Here is a 22,005-nt window from a genome sequence, read left to right as displayed (position 1 = left end):
ATATATAGATGAGTTTCACTTTTTGAATTGAAAAACTGAAATAAATGAACTTTGTAATGATATTCTGATTTTGTGAGAAGCACATGTATAAGGAGTTTGTATGTTCTCCCCGTGTTTGCATGGGTTTCCTTCCGGTTCTCCAGTTTCCTCCCACACTCCAAAGACATACTGATAGGGAAATTAGATTGTGAACCCCAATGGGGACAGTAATGATAATGTATGTAAAGCGCTGTGGAATTAATGGCACTATATAAGTCAAGAAATAAAATGACAAAATAATATTTCCATACTTCTAATGAACAAAACAGACTGTGCAAAGACCAACATTATCATTGTACTCCTACCATTACATAACGGCTGAAATGCACCACCATACTGTTACTAACTAAAAAGAAAAATCATTATTAAAAAAACATATTCAACAGTGACTATATAGGTGTTGATACCAAATCTGCAGACCACATAAGGGATTATAGTACAGGCAAATCTAGTGACTCATATTCCTTCTGATTCGACTTATTCACTTCTGCCGTATTTACCATATGGCTCAGACCTCCATAACGACTTCCCCAACTTAAGCACATATGACTTCTCACACTTCTGGCACCAGCCACAGTTATTCCCAACCTACATAACCTCCCCATCCTGCTGCTACCAGTAATGTTATATTCAGGGGGCTGGCTGGCTGGCAAATTTTAGGGTATGTTCACACGTTCCTGATTTCCATCCTTTTTTTCAGGACTAAAAACCGCAGCTCTTTGCAGAAAACGCAGGTCCTTTTTTTGGTGCTTTTTCGGTGCTTTTTTGGTGCGTTTTTTGATGCGTTTTTTTATGTGTTTTTTTATACAGTTTTCTATGCAGAGTCTGTGTGTTTTCTAGGAAGTTTTTTAGGGTTAAAATGGCTGAAAATACCCTAACCCTACCCCTAACCCTAACCCTACCCCTAACACTACCCCTAACCCTGCCCCTAACCCTAACCCTAACCCTACCCCTAACCCTACCCCTACCCCTAACCCTAACCCTATTCTAACCTTAGTGGAAAAAAAAAAATTCTTAATTTTTTATTGTCCCTACCTATGGGGGTGACAAAGGGGGGGGTGTCATTTACTATTTTTTTTATTTTGATCACTGAGATTATATCTCAGTGATCAAAATGCACTTTGGAACGAATCTGCCGGCATGCAGATTTGGCGGGCGCACTGCGCATGCGCCCGCCATTTTGCAAGATGGCGGCGCCCAGGGAGAAGACGGCCGGACGGACACCGGGAGGCCGGGTAAGTATAAGGGGGGGAGATTAGGACACGGGGGGGCATCGGAGCACGGGGGGGGGCATCGGAATACGGGGGAGGGGCATCGGAGCATGGGGGGTGGGATCGGGGCAGCCACACTCCGCCCACGCACTTCCGCCCGCTTCCCCGCACTTCCTGCTGCAGCGGTTCGGCACCACAAACCGCAATAAAACCCGCAGATATATTTTTGATCTGCGGGTTTTACTGCGGGTTTGACCTCACAATGGAGGTCTATGGGTGCAGAACCGCTGCGGCTCCGAAAAAAGAAGTGACATGGTACTTCTTTTTTCCCGCAGCTATTCAGCGCGGCTTTTTTTCTGAATTTCAGGATCGTGTGCACAGTGGTTCCTGTTTTCCATAGGGTACATTGTACTGTACCCTGCATGGAAAACAGCTGCGGAACCGCAGCGGCAAAAACGCTGCGGTTCCGCAGAAAAAAACGCACTGTGTGAACATGGCCTTAGTCTGGAGGGCAAGCACACAGTAGAGGTCCATCCTTAAAGGGGTAGTCGGATCTTAAGCTACATGTCTACAGTCACTATGTGTGAATCCTCACATCGTGCGCACTGTGAAGATTCTCACATGTGACCACAAGCATGCGATATATATATTCCCAGCCACATTCCGACTAGACTGTTTCTGGCCTTGCTCAATACAGTTGCATTAGGCCATGCAAGTCTAGTCAGCATGTGACCGCATGTATGCAAATCACAAACTTACAGCTACACACCCGCCGAATAACCACAGCACTGCCAGCAATGTGAGAAGCACAAGTCTGCACTCACATAGAATGACAGAGTGAATGCACCAATGACAGGCACACACGCACAGACCGACTGTATAATGACCGGCACACACGCACAGCCCCACTGTATAATGACAGGCGCACACGCACAGCCCCACTGTATAATGACAGACACACACGCACAGCCCCACTGTATAATGACACACACAACCCCACTGTATAATGACACACACGCACAACCCCACTGTATAATGACACACACAACCCCACTGTATAACGACACACACAGCCCCACTCTATAATGACACACAGACGCACAGCCCCACTGTATAATGACACACACAGCCCCACTGTATAATGACACACACAGCCCCACTGTATAATGACACACAGACGCACAGCCCCACTGTTTGACACACACGCACAACCCCACTGTATAATGACACACACAACCCCACTGTATAACGACACACACAGCCTCACTGTATAATGACACACAGACGCACAGCCCCACTGTATAATGACACACACAGCCCCACTGCATAATGACACACAGACGCACAGCCCCACTGTATAATGACACACACAGCCCCACTGTATAATGACACACACAGCCCCACTGTATAATGACACACAGACGCACAGCCCCACTGTATAATGACACACACATACAGACCCACTGCATAATTTCACACACACCACAGTCCTTGAATCTGCCCTAGCAGTAAAACACTTTGCCCAATACTCTCTTCCCACCTCTCCCCTTGTCAGGCCATGTAATCTTCAACTCCTATGTGGGGATAACTGCTCACAATTCCAACCGTCTGCTGCCCATACAGTACCTCCATAACTCCACCATAGAGTACCTCCTTAACATCACCATAGAGTCTCTCCATAACATCACCATAAAGTCCATCCAAAACACCACCATAAAGTCCCTTCAAAACACCACCATACGGTCCCTCCATAACAGCACCATATGGTCCCTCCATAACAGCACCATACGGTCCCTCCATAACAGCAGCATACGGTCCCTCCATAACACCTTGTCCACCAAACAGTTTCTCAACAGAACAGTACACTGCCTCACTAAGACTAATGAACAATGCTTTACTAATACCACGATAATATGCCTCAGCAAAACCAACACACAGTGTCTGAACAGTACCACACACACATATCCATATGTACACGTGGAGCACCCACTAGGACCCTGGGGTACTCAGGCCGGGTCCAACAGTTCTTCAGGGGGTTGGCACGGCAGCAGTGACCCGGTCCATGGCCCTGGGCATCCAATAAAATTAATGAAATGAAGGGGAAATAAAGTCTATAGGGAGGTAGTTCGTGACGCCACCTTTGGTGTACGGTAATAGATGGCCGACACTGCTTAAGGGGACCACTGGGGCCCATGGTGACGCAGCTGGGATGGTTCTGCTCCCCACAGGTGGAGCGGGGCCCCAGGGCTACCGATATAGTTGGTAAGTGATCATAGATGATGGGGTGCAGGACTGATGGAGCGGGAAAGGACTGGAGGACACAAGGATTACAGTTTACCTTTACTTGGTAGTTGCAGGTGCAGTCCAGGGCATGGGTAACAGGTGATGATGGGGTCCGGGCAGCCTGGAAGCAACTTAGGATCCACCTAGCCAGGTGGGTTTGGAGGCCTTCCTTCTGCGCTATTCTCTTAGGTCCTTGCTGCTTTAAGCTCTGCTCAAGTTCCTCTCCTGCATGTTGCTTCTAACCTGTATGGCAGACAGCGTGAGCCTATCATGGGCACTGCCTTTTCACTGGCAGCCCCAGCTCTTGGTCTGCTGTGGTGCCTCCAGGTGTTCAGTGTGGCCAGGGAGCTTGCAGTTCCCTGCCCTCCAGATTCAGCTGTTGGGGCATACAGCACCCACACAGCCAAGGACTTTGTCGTCCTCTTTGTCAGCACTCTCTTCTGGGGTGAGCTTGGTCACAGATCCACTCCACAGGTTCTCCTCGACTTGCCTCCTTCCTCTCACTCTCAGACTGTTCACTAGACTCACTAACTCCACCTCCAGGCCAGAACTTATAGGGAAGCTCCCCTGAAACTGAGTGTTAGAGCTCCCCCTTCTGGTCTTGAGTCAGGAAGGTGTCGGACGTTGGTATTACCTGGTAAGGGGACCCCTCTTTGCTTCCAGGCATGACATCACCCCCTGTGAGGGAGGCAATGCCACTGTGGCAACCGGACTCCTGGGGTGCCACACATGCACAGTCATACAGTGTGTGTGTATGTATATATATATATATATATATATATATATACACATACAGTAGACACACACACATATCAGTGGTGTTCTGCTGCCCGAGTCACAGTTCTCAGTCCAGTGCAGGATTCTGCTCTGCGGTCGGTAGCTCTGCCTGTGGTATAATGGGATTTATGGCAGCTGTTTGAAATCTCACAGAGAAAGTTCAAGCAGCTGCCATAAATCAACTGCAGCCACAAGACAGAATCCAGACATCTCCTAACTTTGCACAAATCTCCGACCCCAGTGGAATATTGAGAACTCCAGGTGTGAGGAAGCCTTTCCCTACAGCCTGAGTGACAGCATTACTGAACCTGTAATGGGGAGATCTCTAGAAATGTCTATGATAGCTGGCAATCTGGCATAATACACCCTCTTACCACCCAGGATAAACAAGCCCACGCATGAGGTGAAGCAGACTGGAAGGAGTTGAATCATGGGAAGGTGCCCACCCGCAAGCAATGCAAGAACTGCTTGGCTCCCATTAGCAGAATATACTGCAGAAGGCATCCAGCAGCTTGAGCCGCTGAGGAGTGGAGCTGTCATACTTCTCAAAAAGAGGCTGCAGGAACAGAGACGGAAGCTTCCCACCGGAAACACCGCAGCGGCTACAGCTACTCTCTGTGGCTCCCCAGCTGTGCCTGAAACAGTTAAAGGGGCCGCGGTGGCCCAGTTTACCTTCAGCCTATTGCTAGTCTGGGCCTGCTCATCACATACTACTGCAGCCTGCAGGCCGGGCCGGCTGGCGGGATGACGCGACCACGCACTACAGGTGCGCTATATGTATTAAAATCACTGCCGGTCCTCCAGCGGCCCTGTGCAGTTGCTTAGGCACCGGCCCGGGGGGCATATGCATTCCTGTCACCTGGCCCAGCCAGCCCCTGGTTATATCTGTCCGACTGTGATTTGGAACCGCTAAACACCAGTGAAACACGTGATGTAGTGACGAAGTCCACCATCATACTACCTATACTTCTCCCTTGGATGCTGCTGGCAGCAGCCTTTGATGTAGTATGGAGGAGGGGACGACTAAAGAAGGCGGAGAGGCTATTATAGTTAACAAAAAGTATTTAAAGGGAACCTGTCACCCCCCCTCCCCCCCCGGGCCTATTAAGGTAAAAGAGCCTCCTTCAGCAGCACTAATGCTGCAATCTGTGAAGGTGGCTCTTATGTTTAGTATTCCTAGTAATGCTGAAATAATCACTTTTATAAATTTGGTGCCATACCTCTAAGGCTATGTGCACACGTAGGAAGGGGGCTGCGGGTTCTCCCACGGATTTTCCCGCAGCGGATTTGATAAATCTGCAGGGCAAACCCGCTGCGGTTATCCCTGCAGATTTATCACGTTTTGTCTTGCGGGTTCCGCTGCGGGTTTAATCCTGCACTTGTTTTACTATTGATGCTGCATATGCGCTGGGAGGTGAGTATATCATTTTTTATTTTAATTCTTTTTTTTTTTACACAAATATGGTTCCCAGGGCCTGGAGAAGAGTCTCCTCTCCTCCACCCCGGGTACCAACCGCACATTATCCGCTTACTTCCCGCATGGTGGGCACAGCCCCATGCGGGAAGTAAGCGGATCAATGCATTCCTATGGGTGCAGAACCGCTGCGATTCTGCACAAAGAAGTGACATGCTGCGGGTTGTAAACCGCTGCGTTCCCGCGCGGTTTTTCCCGCAGCATGTGCACAGCGGCTTGCGGTTTCCATAGGGTTTACATGTTACTGTGAACGCAATGGAAACTGAAGCGGACCCGCAGCGGCAAAATCGCTGCAGTTCCGCGGTAAAAACCGCAAAGTGTGAACATGGCCTAATGAGTCAGGGCGGTATGATTTCTCCCTCTAGCGCCTCGCAGCCGTCCATCATCCCACCGGGTGCCGCCACCTCTCTGTCTTGTGCCATCACCGGCTCCTGCGCTCTGCAATTACTTCTCGGGCATGTGCCACGTGTGCTACCCTGGAACTTACATCAAGTGAAGTAGGTAGATCGCGCATGCGCACAGCGCCAGATTCCTAGCCCCGCAGTGTGAATACATCATAACACATTGCGGGGCGGGATCTGGGGCCTCCGCTGTGCGCTTAGGCCTTTCCCAGCTTCCCACTAAGCTGTACTCCTCTCCAGTAGAATGTTCTTTCTGCATAGTTGATGCTCACTGTGCTGTAACTACCGGCACGTCTTGTGTTCTTGGCCTCAGCAGGCCCTTATATTGCTCAAGCCCCTCCATGAGCTTCCCACTAATTGCTAATCCTGCCCAAAACTCCTGCAGCTAGCATTAATTTTCACAGTACAATTATAATCAAAGCAGCAACTGAAAATGCATCAACATAACACAATGCAATTATTATGCTACTACTACTAAGAATACTCGTTTAATGATAATCGTGCAGTCTAAACAAGCTGACAATCACCCACACGAACTAGCAAAATGCTTTTTCATCTGGTGCACAAAATATCATTGTTCTCGGCAGCACATTGAAAAATGATAGTGTATGAGCAGTGAATGATTTACAGTTCTCAACAATGAAAATGTAACATCCCAAAAAAAACTTGTGGAATTATGGAAATCATAGGATGGATAGACATGATATGCAAATGGTGAAAAAATGGTAATAACATTTTCAAAACAGCTCGATTTATTCAGTATTGAGTAGGGATGAGCGAAACGGGTCGTTCATTTTCAAAAGTCGCCGACTTTTGGCAAAGTCGGGTTTCATGAAACCCGATCCGACCCTGTGCGGGGTCGGCCATGCGGTACGCGACTTTCGCGCCAAAGTCGCGTTTCAATGACGCGAAAAGCGCCATTTCTCAGCCAATGAAGGTAAACGCAGAGTGTGGGCAGCGTGATGACATAGGTCCTGGTCCCCACCATCTTAGAGAAGGGCATTGCAGTGATTGGCTTGCTGTCTGCGGCGTCACAGAGGCTATAAAGGGGAGTTCCCGCCGACCGCCATGTTACTGCTGCTGATCTGAGCTTAGGGAGAGGTTGCTGCCGCTTCGTCAGAAGCAGGGATAGCGTTAGGCAGGGTCCATTAACCACCAAACCGCTTGTGCTGTAGCGATTTCCACTGCCCAACACCACCTTCGGTGTGCAGGGACAGTGGAAGCTAAATTTTTTTTTTTTTTTTTTTCCCCTCAGCGCTGTAGCTCATTGGGCTGCCCTAGAAGGCTCCCTGATAGCTGCATTGCTGTGTGTACGCCGCTGTGCAAACCAACTGCTTTTTTCAAAGCACAAATCCTCTTGTTCCTTCCTTTCTGCACAGCTATCTTTTTTGTTTGTACACACTTTTTATTTAATTTGTGCATCAGTCCACTCCTTATTGCTGCCTGCCATACCTGGCTGAGATTACTGCAGGGAGATAGTAATTGTAGGACAGTCCCTGTTTTTTGTTTTTTTTTTGTGGGAGATTAAGATTGACATTTCTGCTAGAGTGCCATCCCTGTCTGTGTCATCTCTCACTCAGTGGGCCATAGAAAGCCTATTTATTTTTTTGCTTGATTTGGGTTATAAAATCTACCTGAAAAAATCACTACATCAATCAGTGGGAGAAAAATATTGGCCTCAGGGCTTGTGTGCCACTCTTGACTCCTGTGTGTGCCATCTCTCAGTCAGTGGGCCATAGAAAGCCTATTTATTTTTTTGCTTGATTTTGGTTCTAAAATCTACCTGAAAAAATCACTACATCAATCAGTGGGAGAAAAATATTGGCCTCAGGGCTTGTGTGCCACTCCTGACTCCTGTGTGCATCATCACTCACTCAGTGGGCCATAGAAAGCCCTTTTTTTTTTTTTTTTTGCTTTATTTGGGTTCTAAATTCTACCTGAAAAAATCAATAAATCAATCAGTGGGAGATTAATATTGGCCTTTGGGCTTGTGTGCCAGTCCTAAGCGTGCCATCTCTCTCTCTCAGATAGTGGGCCATAGAAAGCCTATTTATTTTTTATTTTATTGGGTTTATAAATTTTCCCTGGAACCAAAAAAAAAAAAGTGGGATATTAATATTGGCCTCTGGGCTTGTGTGCCAGTCCTGAGCGTGCCATCTCTCTCACAAATAGTGGGCCATAGAAAGCCTATTTATTTTTTTGCTTGATTTGGGTTCTAAAATGTACCTGAAAAAATCACTACATCAATCAGTGGGAGAAAAATATTGGCCTCAGGGCTTGTGTGCCACTCCTGACTCCTGTGTGCATCATCACTCACTCAGTGGGCATAGAAAGCCCATTTTTTTTTTTTGCTTTATTTGGGTTCTAAATTCTACCTGAAAAAATCAATAAATCAATCAGTGGGAGATTAATATTGGCCTTTGGGCTTGTGTGCCAGTCCTAAGCGTGCCATCTCTCTCTCTCAGATAGTGGGCCATAGAAAGCCTATTTATTTATTTTTTTTTTTATTGGGTTTATAAATTTTCCCTGGAAAAAAAAAAAAAAAGTGGGAGATTAATATTGGCCTCTGGGCTTGTGTGCCAGTCCTGAGCGTGCCATCTCTCTCACAAATAGTGGGCCATAGAAAGCCTATTTATTTATTTTTTTTTGGTTTTATAAATTCTCCCTTAAAAAAAAAGGGAGATTAATATTGGCCTTTGGGCTTGTGTGCCAGTCCTAAGCGTGCCATCTCTCTCTCTCAGATAGTGGGCTATAGAAAGCCTATTTATTTTTTATTTTATTGGGTTTATAAATTTTCCCTGGAACCAAAAAAAAAAGTGGGAGATTAATATTGGCCTCTGGGCTTGTGTGCCCGTCCTGAGCGTGCCATCTCTCTCACAAATAGTGGGCCATAGAAAGCCTATTTATTTTTTTGCTTGATTTGGGTTCTAAAATGTACCTGAAAAAATCACTACATCAGTGGGAGAAAAATATTGGCCTCAGGGCTTGTGTGCCACTCCTGACTCCTGTGTGCATCATCACTCACTCAGTGGGCATAGAAAGCCCATTTTTTTTTTTTGCTTTATTTGGGTTCTAAATTCTACCTGAAAAAATCAATAAATCAATCAGTGGGAGATTAATATTGGCCTTTGGGCTTGTGTGCCAGTCCTAAGCGTGCCATCTCTCTCTCTCAGATAGTGGGCCATAGAAAGCCTATTTATTTATTTTTTTTTTTATTGGGTTTATAAATTTTCCCTGGAAAAAAAAAAAAAAAGTGGGAAATTAATATTGGCCTCTGGGCTTGTGTGCCAGTCCTGAGCGTGCCATCTCTCTCACAAATAGTGGGCCATAGAAAGCCTATTTATTTATTTTTTTTTGGTTTTATAAATTCTCCCTTAAAAAAAAAAGGGAGATTAATATTGGCCTTTGGGCTTGTGTGCCAGTCCTAAGCGTGCCATCTCTCTCTGTCTCTCAGATAGTGGGCCATAGAAAGCCTATTTATTATTTTTTTTATTGGGTTTATAAATTTTCCCTGGAACAAAAAAAAAAAAGTGGGAGATAAATATTGGCCTCTGGGCTTGTGTGCCACTCCTGACTCCTGTGTGCGTCATCTCTCACTCAGTGGGCCATAGAAAGCCTTTTTTTGTTTTATTTGTTTTCTAAATTCTCCCTGAAAAAATCATTTTATTTTATTTGGTTTCTAAATTCTTCCTGAAAAAATCATTTTATTCTATTATTTTTTTTTCCTAAAGTCTCCCTGAAAAAAAAAAAAAAAAAATCAGTGGGAGATTAATATTGCCCTTTCTGCTTGTGTGCCAGTCTTGACTCCTGGGTGTGCCATCTCTCTCTCTCTCTCCAATTGTGGGCCATAGAAAGCCTATTATTTTTTTAGCTTGATTTGGGTTACAAAATCTACCTGAAAAAATCACTACATCAATCAATGGGAGATAAATATTGGCCTCTGGGCTTGTGTGCCACTCCTGACTCCTGTGTGCGTCATCTCTCACTCAGTGGGCCATAGAAAGCCTTTTTTTGTTTTATTTGTTTTCTAAATTCTCCCTGAAAAAATCATTTTATTTTATTTGGTTTCTAAATTCTTCCTGAAAAAATCATTTTATTCTATTATTTTTTTTTCCTAAAGTCTCCCTGAAAAAAAAAAAAAAATCAGTGGGAGATTAATATTGCCCTTTCTGCTTGTGTGCCAGTCTTGACTCCTGGGTGTGCCATCTCTCTCTCTCTCTCCAATTGTGGGCCATAGAAAGCCTATTATTTTTTTAGCTTGATTTGGGTTCCAAAATCTACCTGAAAAAATCACTACATCAATCAGTGGGAGATAAATATTGGCCTCTGGGCTTGTGTGCCACTCCTGACTTCTGTGTGCGTCATCTCTCACTCAGTGGGCCATAGAAAGCATTTTTTTGTTTTATTTGTTTTCTAAATTCTCCCTGAAAAAATCATTTTATTTTATTTGGTTTCTAAATTCTTCCTGAAAAAATCATTTTATTCTATTATTTTTTTTTTCCTAAAGTCTCCCTGAAAAAAAAAAAAATCAAATCAGTGGGAGATTAATATTTACATTTGTGCTTCAGTGACAGTCCTGCGTGTGTGGCATCTCTCTCATTTGTTGCCACGAACAACAGAGTGTGTAACATTGTGCCTGATTTTCGTTGTGGTCTCACTCACCTGTAAAGGGGTAGCTAAATCATACTGAAGTTATAGCTCACCGTGTAATTTGTGTGACAGCAACAAATACCGTTAGTTTGTTTACGTTTTTAAAACAATGAGGAAGTATGGTGGAAGAGGTCGTGGCCGGGGGCGTTCATTGTCAGCTGGTAATGAGGGTAGTGGTAGTGGTGGAGCATCAGCTGGTCGTGGGAAAAAAAATATTGCACCTAAGTCTGGAGCTGTGGAGCCAGGTTCGTCGTCAGGCTACACAAGGCCTCGAACGCTCCCTTTTCTGGGAGTAGGAAAACCGCTTTTAAAGCCGGAGCAGCAAGAGCAAGTTTTGGCTTATCTTTCTGATTCAGCCTCTAGCTCTTTTGCCTCCTCTCGTGAAACTGGTAAATGTCAAAGCAGCGCGTCGTTAGTGGATGTTCACGGTCAGGGACAAGTCGCTTCCTTGTCCTCTTCAGCAAAAACAACAACAGAGAAGAATGCAGCAGGCGACACAACGGGTTACTCCATGGAGCTCTTTACACATACCGTCCCTGGCTTAGAAAGTGAAGCAGTTAACAGTCCATGCCCATTACAAGTTGAATCTGACATGGAGTGCACTGATGCACAGCCACAGCCAGACTACTATGCTGGTCCTTTGACTCAGACCTCAACATTGCCCTCGCAGGGTAATGATCAAGAATCAGACCCTGATGAGACTATGTTGCCCCATCACGAACGCTATACCACCGACCGACACGGTGACACAGACGAAGTTGCACACGAGCTACAAGAAGAGGTAATAGATGACCCAGTTCTTGACCCCGATTGGCAGCCATTGGGGGAACAGGGTGCAGGCGGCAGCAGTTCTGAAGCGGAGGAGGAGGGGCCGCAGCAGGCATCAACATCGCAACAGGTTCCATCTGCCGGGCCCGTATCTTGCCCAAAACGCGTGGCAAAGCCAAAACCTGTTGGAGGACAGCGTGGCCATCCGGTTAAAGCTCAGTCTGCAATGCCTGAAAAGGTATCCGATGCTAGAAAGAGTGCAGTCTGGCATTTTTTTAAACAACATCCAATTGATCAGCGCAAAGTCATCTGTCAAAAATGTTCAACTACCTTAAGCAGAGGACAGAATCTGAAAAGTCTCAATACAAGTTGCATGCATAGACATTTAACCACCATGCATTTGCAAGCCTGGACTAACTACCAAACGTCCCTTAAGGTTGTAGCACCCTCGGCCAATGAAGCTAGTCAGCAACGCAACATCCCTTCCGGCAGTGTAGGGCCACCATTTTCCGCACCACCTGCAGTATCTGTGCAGGTTTCTTTGCCAGGCCAAAGCAGTCAGGGTCAGGGAATCACCAGTTTCGTAGTAGGAAACACTGCATCTAGGGCACCGGCGGCAACAATACCATCTCCCACCGTCTCTCAGTCTGCCATGTCCACCGGCACCCCCGCTAGTTCCACGATCTCCAGCTCTCCAGTCCAGCTCACCCTACATGAGACTATGGTTAGAAAAAGGAAGTACTTAGCCTCGCATCCGCGTACACAGGATTTGAACGCACACATAGCTAGACTAATCTCGTTAGAGATGATGCCCTACCGGTTAGTTGAAAGCGAAGCTTTCAAAGCCCTGATGGACTACGCTGTACCACGCTACGAGCTACCCAGTCGACACTTTTTTTCCAGAAAAGCCATCCCAGCCCTCCACCAGCATGTTAAAGAGCGCATCGTCCATGCACTCAGGCAATCTGTGAGCACAAAGGTGCACCTGACAACAGATGCATGGACCAGTAGGCATGGCCAGGGACGTTACGTGTCCATCACGGCACACTGGGTAAATGTGGTGGATGCAGGGTCCACAGGGGACAGCAAGTTTGGGACAGTTCTGCCTAGCCCACGGTCTAGGAAACAATTGGCTGTAGCCGTTCGCACCCCCTCCTCCTCCTCTTCGTCCTCCTGCAGAAGCGAGAGCTCGTCCACAGACCGCAGTCGCACAACCACTCCATCCGCAGCTGCCACTGTTGCACACCAGGTCTACCATTATGGGGCAGCTACTGGCAAACGTCAGCAGGCTGTATTGGCTATGAAGTGTTTGGGCGACAACAGACACACCGCGGAAGTTCTGTCCGAGTTCTTGCAGAAAGAAACGCAGTCGTGGCTGGGCACTGTAGATCTTGAGGCAGGCAAGGTAGTGAGTGATAACGGAAGGAATTTCATGGCTGCCATCTCCCTTTCCCAACTGAAACACATTCCTTGCCTGGCTCACACCTTAAACCTGGTGGTGCAGTGCTTCCTGAAAAGTTATCCGGGGTTATCCGACCTGCTCCTCAAAGTGCGTGGACTTTGCTCACATATCCGCCGTTCGCCCGTACACTCCAGCCGTATGCAGACCTATCAGCGTTCTTTGAACCTTCCCCAGCATCGCCTAATCATAGACGTTGCAACAAGGTGGAACTCAACACTGCACATGCTTCAGAGACTGTGCGAACAGAGGCGGGCTGTTATGTTTTTGTGGGAGGATACACATACACGGGCAGGCAGTAGGATGGCAGACATGGAGTTGTCAGGTGTGCAGTGGTCGAAGATTCAAGACATGTGTCAAGTCCTTCAGTGTTTTGAGGAATGCACACGGCTGGTTAGTGCAGACAACGCCATAATAAGCATGAGCATCCCCCTAATGCGTCTGCTGATGCAAAGTTTGACGCACATAAAGGATCAGGCGTCTGCAGCTGAGGAAGAGGAAAGCCTTGATGACAGTCAGCCATTGTCTGGCCAGGGCAGTGTACAGGACGAGTTAGCGGGCGAAGAGGAGGAGGAGGACGAGGAGGATGATGGGGATGATTATATTTTTAATGAGGAAGCTTTTCCGGGGCCACTGGAAATTGGTGGCGCGGCAAGGCCGGGTTCTGGTTTTTGGAGGGACACAAGTGACGTGGATTTGCCTGAAACTGCCCCTCAACCAAGCACAACCGCAGATTTGAGAACTGGAACTTTGGCCCACATGGCGGATTATGCCTTACGTATCCTCAAAAGGGACACACGCATAACTAAAATGATGAATGATGACGATTACTGGTTGGCCTGCCTCCTTGATCCTCGCTATAAAGGCAAATTGCAAAATATAATGCCACATGAGAACTTGGAACTAATATTAGCAACCAAACAATCAACTCTTGTTGACCGTTTGCTTCTGGCATTCCCTGCACACAGCGCCCGTGATCGTTCTCACACGAGCTGCAGGGGCCAGCAGACCAGAGGAGTTAGAGGGGCAGAAATCAGAAGTGGCGTTGGCCAGAGGGGTTTTCTGACCAGGTTGTGGAGTGATTTTGCTATGACCGCAGACAGGACAGGTACTGCAGCATCAATTCAAAGTGACAGGAGACAACATTTGTCCAGTATGGTTACAAACTATTTTTCATCCCTTATCGATGTTCTCCCTCAACCGTCATTCCCATTTGATTACTGGTCATCAAAATTAGACACCTGGCCAGAATTGGCAGAATATGCATTGCAGGAGCTTGCTTGCCCGGCAGCTAGTGTCCTATCAGAAAGAGTATTCAGTGCTGCAGGTTCAATACTAACAGAAAAAAGGACTCGTCTGGCTACCCAAAATGTAGATGATCTAACCTTCATTAAAATGAACCACAACTGGATTTCGAAATCTTTTGCCCCACCTTGCCCGGCTGACACCTAGCTTTCCTATGAAAAGGTCTTGCCTGTGGACTATTCTGAATGCCTTTTCCAATCTCGTAATTTTCTGCACCTGATTGTCCAGCATACGACATGTTTACACCTCACTAAATGGCCAAACTCCCCACACGGGGCCGTGGTATCGACACTTGGCGACAGCACCCGTGAGAGTGCAGTTTGTCTGAAGAGGTGGGTGTGCCCGCTTTTGGTCGACGGCACTGCCACTGGGTCCCTCCTAGTACAATAAAGTGTCTCTGGCGGTGGTGGTGCGCACCCAACGTCAGACACACCGTTGTAATATGAGGGGCCCTGGGCCTGTACCGCCGGCCACAAGACAGTTCCCCCCCCAGCTCAAACAGTGCTCTACCACTTGCAAAATTATCTCACAGCTCCACCAATGTTTAGTCTATGCGCTGACATCCTTCAATGCCTGCCACTGACAATACCATTGTATTGACATTTTTGTTATGTTAGGCCTTCGATGCCTGTCTGTGGTCACTCCTTCCACTAGGCCTCCACTGACCACACCACTGCTGCCCGTGTACCCCTGGAACCAATTTAAAATTGCCTACAGCCATGTGTTATTATTTTAGGCCTTCGATGCCTGTCTGCGGTCACTCCTTCCACTAGGCCTCCACTGACCACACCACTGCTGCCCGTGTACCCCTGGAACCAATTTAAAATTGCCTACAGCCATGTGTTATTATTTTAGGCCTTCGATGCCTGTCTGCGGTCACTCCTTCCACTAGGCCTCCACTGACCACACCACTGCTGCCCGTGTACCCCTGGAACCAATTTAAAATTGCCTACAGCCATGTGTTATTATTTTAGGCCTTCGATGCCTGTCTGCGGTCACTCCTTCCACTAGGCCTCCACTGACCACACCACTGCTGCCCGTGTACCCCTGGAACCAATTTAAAATTGCCTACAGCCATGTGTTATTATTTTAGGCCTTCGATGCCTGTCTGCGGTCACTCCTTCCACTAGGCCTCCACTGACCACACCACTGCTGCCCGTGTACCCCTGTAACCAATTTAAAATTGCCTACAGCCATGTGTTATTATTTTAGGCCTTCGATGCCTGTCTGCGGTCACTCCTTCCACTAGGCCTCCACTGACCACACCACTGCTACCCGTGTACTCCTGTAACCAATTTAAAATTGCCTACAGCCATGTGTTATTATTTTAGGCCTTCGATGCCTGTCTGCGGTCACTCCTTCCACTAGGCCTCCACTGACCACACCACTGCTGCCCGTGTACCCCTGGAACCAATTTAAAATTGCCTACAGCCATGTGTTATTATTTTAGGCCTTCGATGCCTGTCTGCGGTCACTCCTTCCACTAGGCCTCCACTGACCACACCACTGCTGCCCGTGTACCCCTGGAACCAATTTAAAATTGCCTACAGCCATGTGTTATTATTTTAGGCCTTCGATGCCTGTCTGCGGTCACTCCTTCCACTAGGCCTCCACTGACCACACCACTGCTGCCCGTGTACCCCTGGAACCAATTTAAAATTGCCTACAGCCATGTGTTATTATTTTAGGCCTTCGATGCCTGTCTGCGGTCACTCCTTCCACTAGGCCTCCACTGACCACACCACTGCTGCCCGTGTACCCCTGGAACCAACATCAGAAAATATAAAAATAAGTATTTTGCTTATAAAAAAGAAAATACTGGAGAGATATCAAATGCAGACATTTTAACATTAAAAACAAACACATACAACAAAAATCTGGTACAGTACTAAAAATGGCCACCAGCTACAATAACTTTCTCCTGCAAGTAGTTAACTGAAAGGTTTTTTCAATTTTAAACACAGATATGGCATCCACCGAGTGTTGTCCTGTCGCGTCTTCTTTATATTATTGCCAAGAAGATGCAAAACAATGAAAATAATAAAATCATTATTTACCAAAAAAATAGAGTAAGTCAAAACCACATTGCAAATAAACATTCATTACAAATAAAGAAGCAGGGCGCGTCCGAGGGTGAGTATATACCTAATAAGAATATAATCACCCTCGGACGCGCCCTGCTTCTTTCCGACAGCCTTCCTTCCTAAGAATCAGCCCTTCCGTGGTGTAGAGAGAGGGTTTGTTACACTCCAAGGTGTTCCCCAGGTTGCCTTTCCTGAGCTTCGATCTTCCGGCTCTCGTTTAGTAGTTGTTGGAAACTACGCTGCATTAGGCCTACAAATTGGGTATGGGGTGTAGAGAGATGGTGTGTTCCACTCCAAGGTGTTCTCCAGGTTGCCTTTCCTGAGCTTCGATCTTCCGGCTCTCGTTTAGTAGTTGTTGGAAACTACGCTGCATTAGGCCTACAAATTGGGTATGGGGTGTAGAGAGATGGTGTGTTCCACTGTAGAGAGATGGTGTGTTCCACTCCAAGGTGTTCCCCAGGTTTCCTCGCCAATGCTTCGATCATCATGCTCTCGTTTAGTAGTTGTTGGAAACTACGCTGCATTAGGCCTACAAATTGGGTATGGGGTGTAGAGAGATGGTGTGTTCCACTCCAAGGTGTTCTCCAGGTTGCCTTTCCTGAGCTTCGATCTTCCGGCTCTCGTTTAGTAGTTGTTGGAAACTACGCTGCATTAGGCCTACAAATTGGGTATGGGGTGTAGAGAGATGGTGTGTTCCACTGTAGAGAGATGGTGTGTTCCACTCCAAGGTGTTCCCCAGGTTTCCTCGCCAATGCTTCGATCATCATGCTCTCGTTTAGTAGTTGTTGGAAACTACGCTGCATTAGGTCTACAAATTGGGTATGGGGTGTAGAGAGATGGTGTGTTCCACTGTAGAGAGATGGTGTGTTCCACTCCAAGGTGTTCCCCAGGTTTCCTCGCCAATGCTTCGATCATCATGCTCTCGTTTAGTAGTTGTTGGAAACTACGCTGCATTAGGCCTACAAATTGGGTATGGGGTGTAGAGAGATGGTGTGTTCCACTCCAAGGTGTTCCCCAGGTTTCCTCGCCAATGCTTCGATCATCATGCTCTCGTTTAGTAGTTGTTGGAAACTACGCTGCATTGGGCCTACAAATTGGGTATGGGGTGTAGAGAGATGGTGTGTTCCACTCCAAGGTGTTCCCCAGGTTGCCTTTCCTGAGCTTCGATCTTCCGGCTCTCGTTTAGTAGTTGTTGGAAACTACGCTGCATTAGGCCTACAAATTGGGTATGGGGTGTAGAGAGATGGTGTGTTCCACTCCAAGGTGTTCTCCAGGTTGCCTTTCCTGAGCTTCGATCTTCCGGCTCTCGTTTAGTAGTTGTTGGAAACTACGCTGCATTAGGCCTACAAATTGGGTATGGGGTGTAGAGAGATGGTGTGTTCCACTCCAAGGTGTTCCCCAGGTTTCCTCGCCAATGCTTCGATCATCATGCTCTCGTTTAGTAGTTGTTGGAAACTACGCTGCATTAGACCTACAAATTGGGTATGGGGTGTAGAGAGATGGTGTGTTCCACTCCAAGGTGTTCTCCAGGTTGCCTTTCCTGAACTTCTATCTTCAGGCTCTCATTAAATTGTGGTTAAACGGAACAACTGCATTTGGCGTACTAGTTGGTTTGGGGCCTACTATCGGTGTCTGCCACTCCTTGCTGTTCTGCTGGTTTCCTGTCCTGAAATTCCGTTTTCAGGCGCTCGTTAAGTAGTTGTTAATGTTAGACTGCATTTGGCCTACTAGTTGGGTTGGGGCCTACTATCGGTGTCTGCCACTCCTTGCTGTTCTCCTCCACTGAACAAAGCTGTGCCGTCTGTTTACTACTGTTGCCAATTTTGAACTGCATTTCGACTACTTACTGATTTGGGCCTACTCTCTGTGTCAGCCTCTCATTCCAGTTGTCCTCCACTGCAATGCCCCCTGATTAGTCCTGTGTTACCAATTTTGAACTGCATTTAGCCCACTTTATTCTTTGGGCCTATATCTGTGTTTCCTCCTCATCCTGCCCATTGCCCAGCCAGTGATAGATGAGTCTGCTGGTACATTGACCCATAACGCAACATTTCCCGTGCACGCTACACTGCAAGATTGTGACCCTGCTGAAAGTCAGGTCCCCCTTCCCGCATACCATACCACCTTACACGGGGACAAACAGGAAGGAGCAGATGAAAGTGCAGGTTCCTTCATCAGGTGGGGGGAGGAATACTAGTTGGCGACGTCACTGGCACAGGGCCTCTCATAGTACGCAAAAGTGTTGCTGCCGGTGGGAGGCGCCCCCGCCGTGCAAACACACCGCTGTACTTTGAGGGGCCCTGTGCCAGTGCCAATGCCAACGAGTGGGCCCCCCCCCTGCTTGCTCAGGTTCACAGCACTTGCAAAGTTGAAATACTTACCTCTCCCTGCTCCACTGCCGTGACGTGGTCCAGATTTCCTGGGCCCACTAATTACTTGAACCAGCCCTACCCACCACAACTTTAGCCAAATGAACCCCAATTTCAAATGCCTTCCAATTATTATAAGGTAAATTACGCTTGACAAGCTTCATTAAGAAGAATGGATGGTTTTGACATTAAAATGGGCACTCTAGGTGTTTTCCTGGCCCCCACTCACTGCCGACTATGCTGCCCCATTGACTTGCATTGGGTTTCGTGTTTCGGTCGATCCCGACTTTACGTCATAATCGGCCGATTTCACTCGACCCGACTTTTGAGATAGTCGGGTTTCGCGAAACCCGGCTCGACTCTAAAAAGGTCAAGGTCGCTCAACTCTAGTATTGAGAATGAAGGCCAGCTGCAGAAATACACGACAACAGACATTTATTTTTGAAGATGCATTGATAAGGGAAAGTCACATTAGTCCAACTCTCAAGATTATTGGGTGCCACAATGTAAGTAGCTGGACCCCTCTAGTCTTCATTCCAGGTGCATGTCCCAGAAGTAATTTTACAACATGACAACACCAGACCGCATGTTGCCCGTGCTACTGTGAGCAGCCTGAGTGGTCTAAACATAGTATCATGGCCAGCAGGGTCTCCAGACTTGTCTCCCATTAAGTACAACAGGGACGTCATTGGCATTGGTCTGCAATTACACAGGGAGCTGCCAGCAGCAGATCTTGATGATTTCTTTGCTCAAGTGCATTTAGAGTCGCAGAACATTCCTCATAACATTAACCTCACCGATAGCAGCCAAGGCGTGTGAGTGTATTTCTGCACTGATTAAATCAAGATGTTTTGAAAATGTTGTTTGCATTTTTTTTATTATTTGCATATTATCAACATGTCTATCCATCGTGTGATTTTCATAATTCCACAGCTTTTACTTCTTGGTGTTGCCTTTTCAGTGTTTAGGAGTGTATTACATCATTCAGTGAGCATTGTTAAGGCTTTTAAACAACCACCGATCAGCAGACAACATGGTCGGTTATTGCCGTAGAGTGCCGCTGGTCAGTTTGTGTTAAACCCCTACTACTTCCACTCATAAATGCTTTCAAGGACTGATTTCATAATGAACTGAGAAGACTTCCACATTGACACAGACAATTATCCGACCACTGTTGTGACTTGAATTTTACCTATTCAATGACTCTCTCTCTTTCTTCTTTTCCCAGAACTTCTTAGATAACAAGCCTTCACTCCCCGAATACAAAGTAGCATCTGTCCAGAAGCCTCGCTTCATCCTTCTTCATTACAGCATCTTCAAAGCCCTCTGGGACTGGCTTATCCTTCTAGCCACCTTTTACGTGGCTGTCACCGTCCCTTACAATGTCTGCTTCACAGGCCACGATGACAGTGTGTCTGCCGCCCGGAGCACTATTGTCAGCGACATTGCGGTGGAAATGTTATTTATTTTAGGTAAGTGTATGGGACCACACAGGCATCCAGGGACACCTGAGTAGCGGGTAAATGTGTATGTACGGGCACACATGCCAGAATATAACATAAACTTACAAAAGAGGGCAATAAGGAGCTTATTATGAAGTGTTGCAAGGTTTGGTTTATACCATTTAATTATACCAGGATCACTTATATAGGGCATAGAACAAATCTGTAGATCATAGCGTTAATGACCAATTTACCATGATGTCTTGGTAGCGGCGATGATGGACACTTTTTTCTATAAAAGACTAGGACTTTGCAGAGGATGGGCAGTAAATGTGCATGGAAATCAATGAAGTCTGGGTGCTAGAGTCTGTTTAAAGAATATGGACACCTCTGGGGATCCAACACATTTGGAAATATTGGCGACTCTTTGTCGCAGTCGCCATATGTGGCAGGTCACAAAGCAACATCATAGGAAATTATTACATCCAATGTTGCAATATGTCGCTGCGTTTTCAGAGTCGCGCAACACGTCACCTTGTACCCATAGCCTAAAGGGGTCCCTTTTAGCACTTTCTATTACATTCTTAAAGGGAACCTGTCACCTGAATTTGGCGGGACCAGTTTTGGGTCATATGGGCGGAGTTTTCAGGTGTTTGATTCACCCTTTCCTTACCCGCTGGCTGCATGCTGGCTGCAATATTGGATTGAAGTTCATTCTCTGTCCTCCATAGTACACGCCTGTGCAAGGTAATCTTGCTTTGTGCAGGCGTGTACTACGGAGGACAGAGAATGAACTTCAATCCAATATTTCGGCCAGCATGCAGCCAGCGGGTAAGGAAAGGGTGAATCAAACACCTGAAAACTCCGCCCATATGACCCAAAACTGGTCCCGCCAAATTCAGGTGACAGGTTCCCTTTAAAGCTGACACGTATCAGAACCCAGATGACCCCATATGAATAAATGGAGCACCTCTGCTTCTGTTTCGATCATTTATGTAACGGATTCATTTAGGATATTAAAGGTTCGCTCACATGAGTGCATAACTCGGACGAGTGCAATCCGATAAAAAAGGGATTACACTCGAACCAATGTTATCTTATGGATCACAAAGGAAGGTCCTGCTCCGTGATATCCATAAAAATTATTTTTTATTCATAATTCATTAAAAAAAATCTTTTTGATACAATTGGCATAAATGTCAGCCCCCTATGGGGATGTATATAGTAGCAAGATATTTTATTTTATGGAGTAGTGCAGATCTGCGTACTTTTTCTGAGCTGTATTCATTGCGAGAAAAAAATCTTAGCATGCTGTCATTTCACTCCGAAATCAGATGGTTGTGAGAGTAAAGTACGGCAAAGTGGTGGTCGTGATCGAGCTTCTGTCTGGCTTCACTCAGGCACTTTATAGACAAGAGGTGTCCAAGTCCCAGTCATTTTTTATCTGTCTTTATCTGAGCTCTCTGTCCTGATACTGTATATGACTACAGACCACATCAAAGTTGCACTGAACTTTGTGGTCATAAGTCAGCTGTCAGGAGTTTAGAAATAGTCATGTATGAGAGTTACAAACTCTCCCATCAGAAGAAGCTCACTGATGGATCCTCAGGTAATTCGTTCTGCAGATGGTGTGTGTGGAGATATGGGAGTCAGTGGGTGCTCTCGTCCGCTGGCTCGGCTGTCTTTAGAAAGACTGCATGGATCAGGGCTCACACCCAGGGGTGAACCTAGCCTCTCTGCTGC

General features: G+C 46.7%; 1 protein-coding gene across 1 annotated transcript in view; it reads left to right on the top strand.

Moving 5' to 3' along the window:
* KCNH4 (potassium voltage-gated channel subfamily H member 4) overlaps positions 1 to 22,005 on the top strand; it is a 373,359-nt gene that overhangs the window by 229,575 nt on the left and 121,779 nt on the right. The window contains exon 5 of the mRNA XM_069751801.1: positions 20,049 to 20,292. Within this exon, the coding sequence (XP_069607902.1) occupies positions 20,049 to 20,292 (244 nt within the window). The remainder of the gene's footprint in view (positions 1 to 20,048; positions 20,293 to 22,005) is intronic.

This window comes from Ranitomeya imitator, chromosome 2, assembly GCF_032444005.1.
Source record: "Ranitomeya imitator isolate aRanImi1 chromosome 2, aRanImi1.pri, whole genome shotgun sequence".
Taxonomy (NCBI): Eukaryota; Metazoa; Chordata; class Amphibia; order Anura; family Dendrobatidae; genus Ranitomeya; species Ranitomeya imitator.
This window is presented reverse-complemented; position numbering and strand designations above follow the sequence as displayed.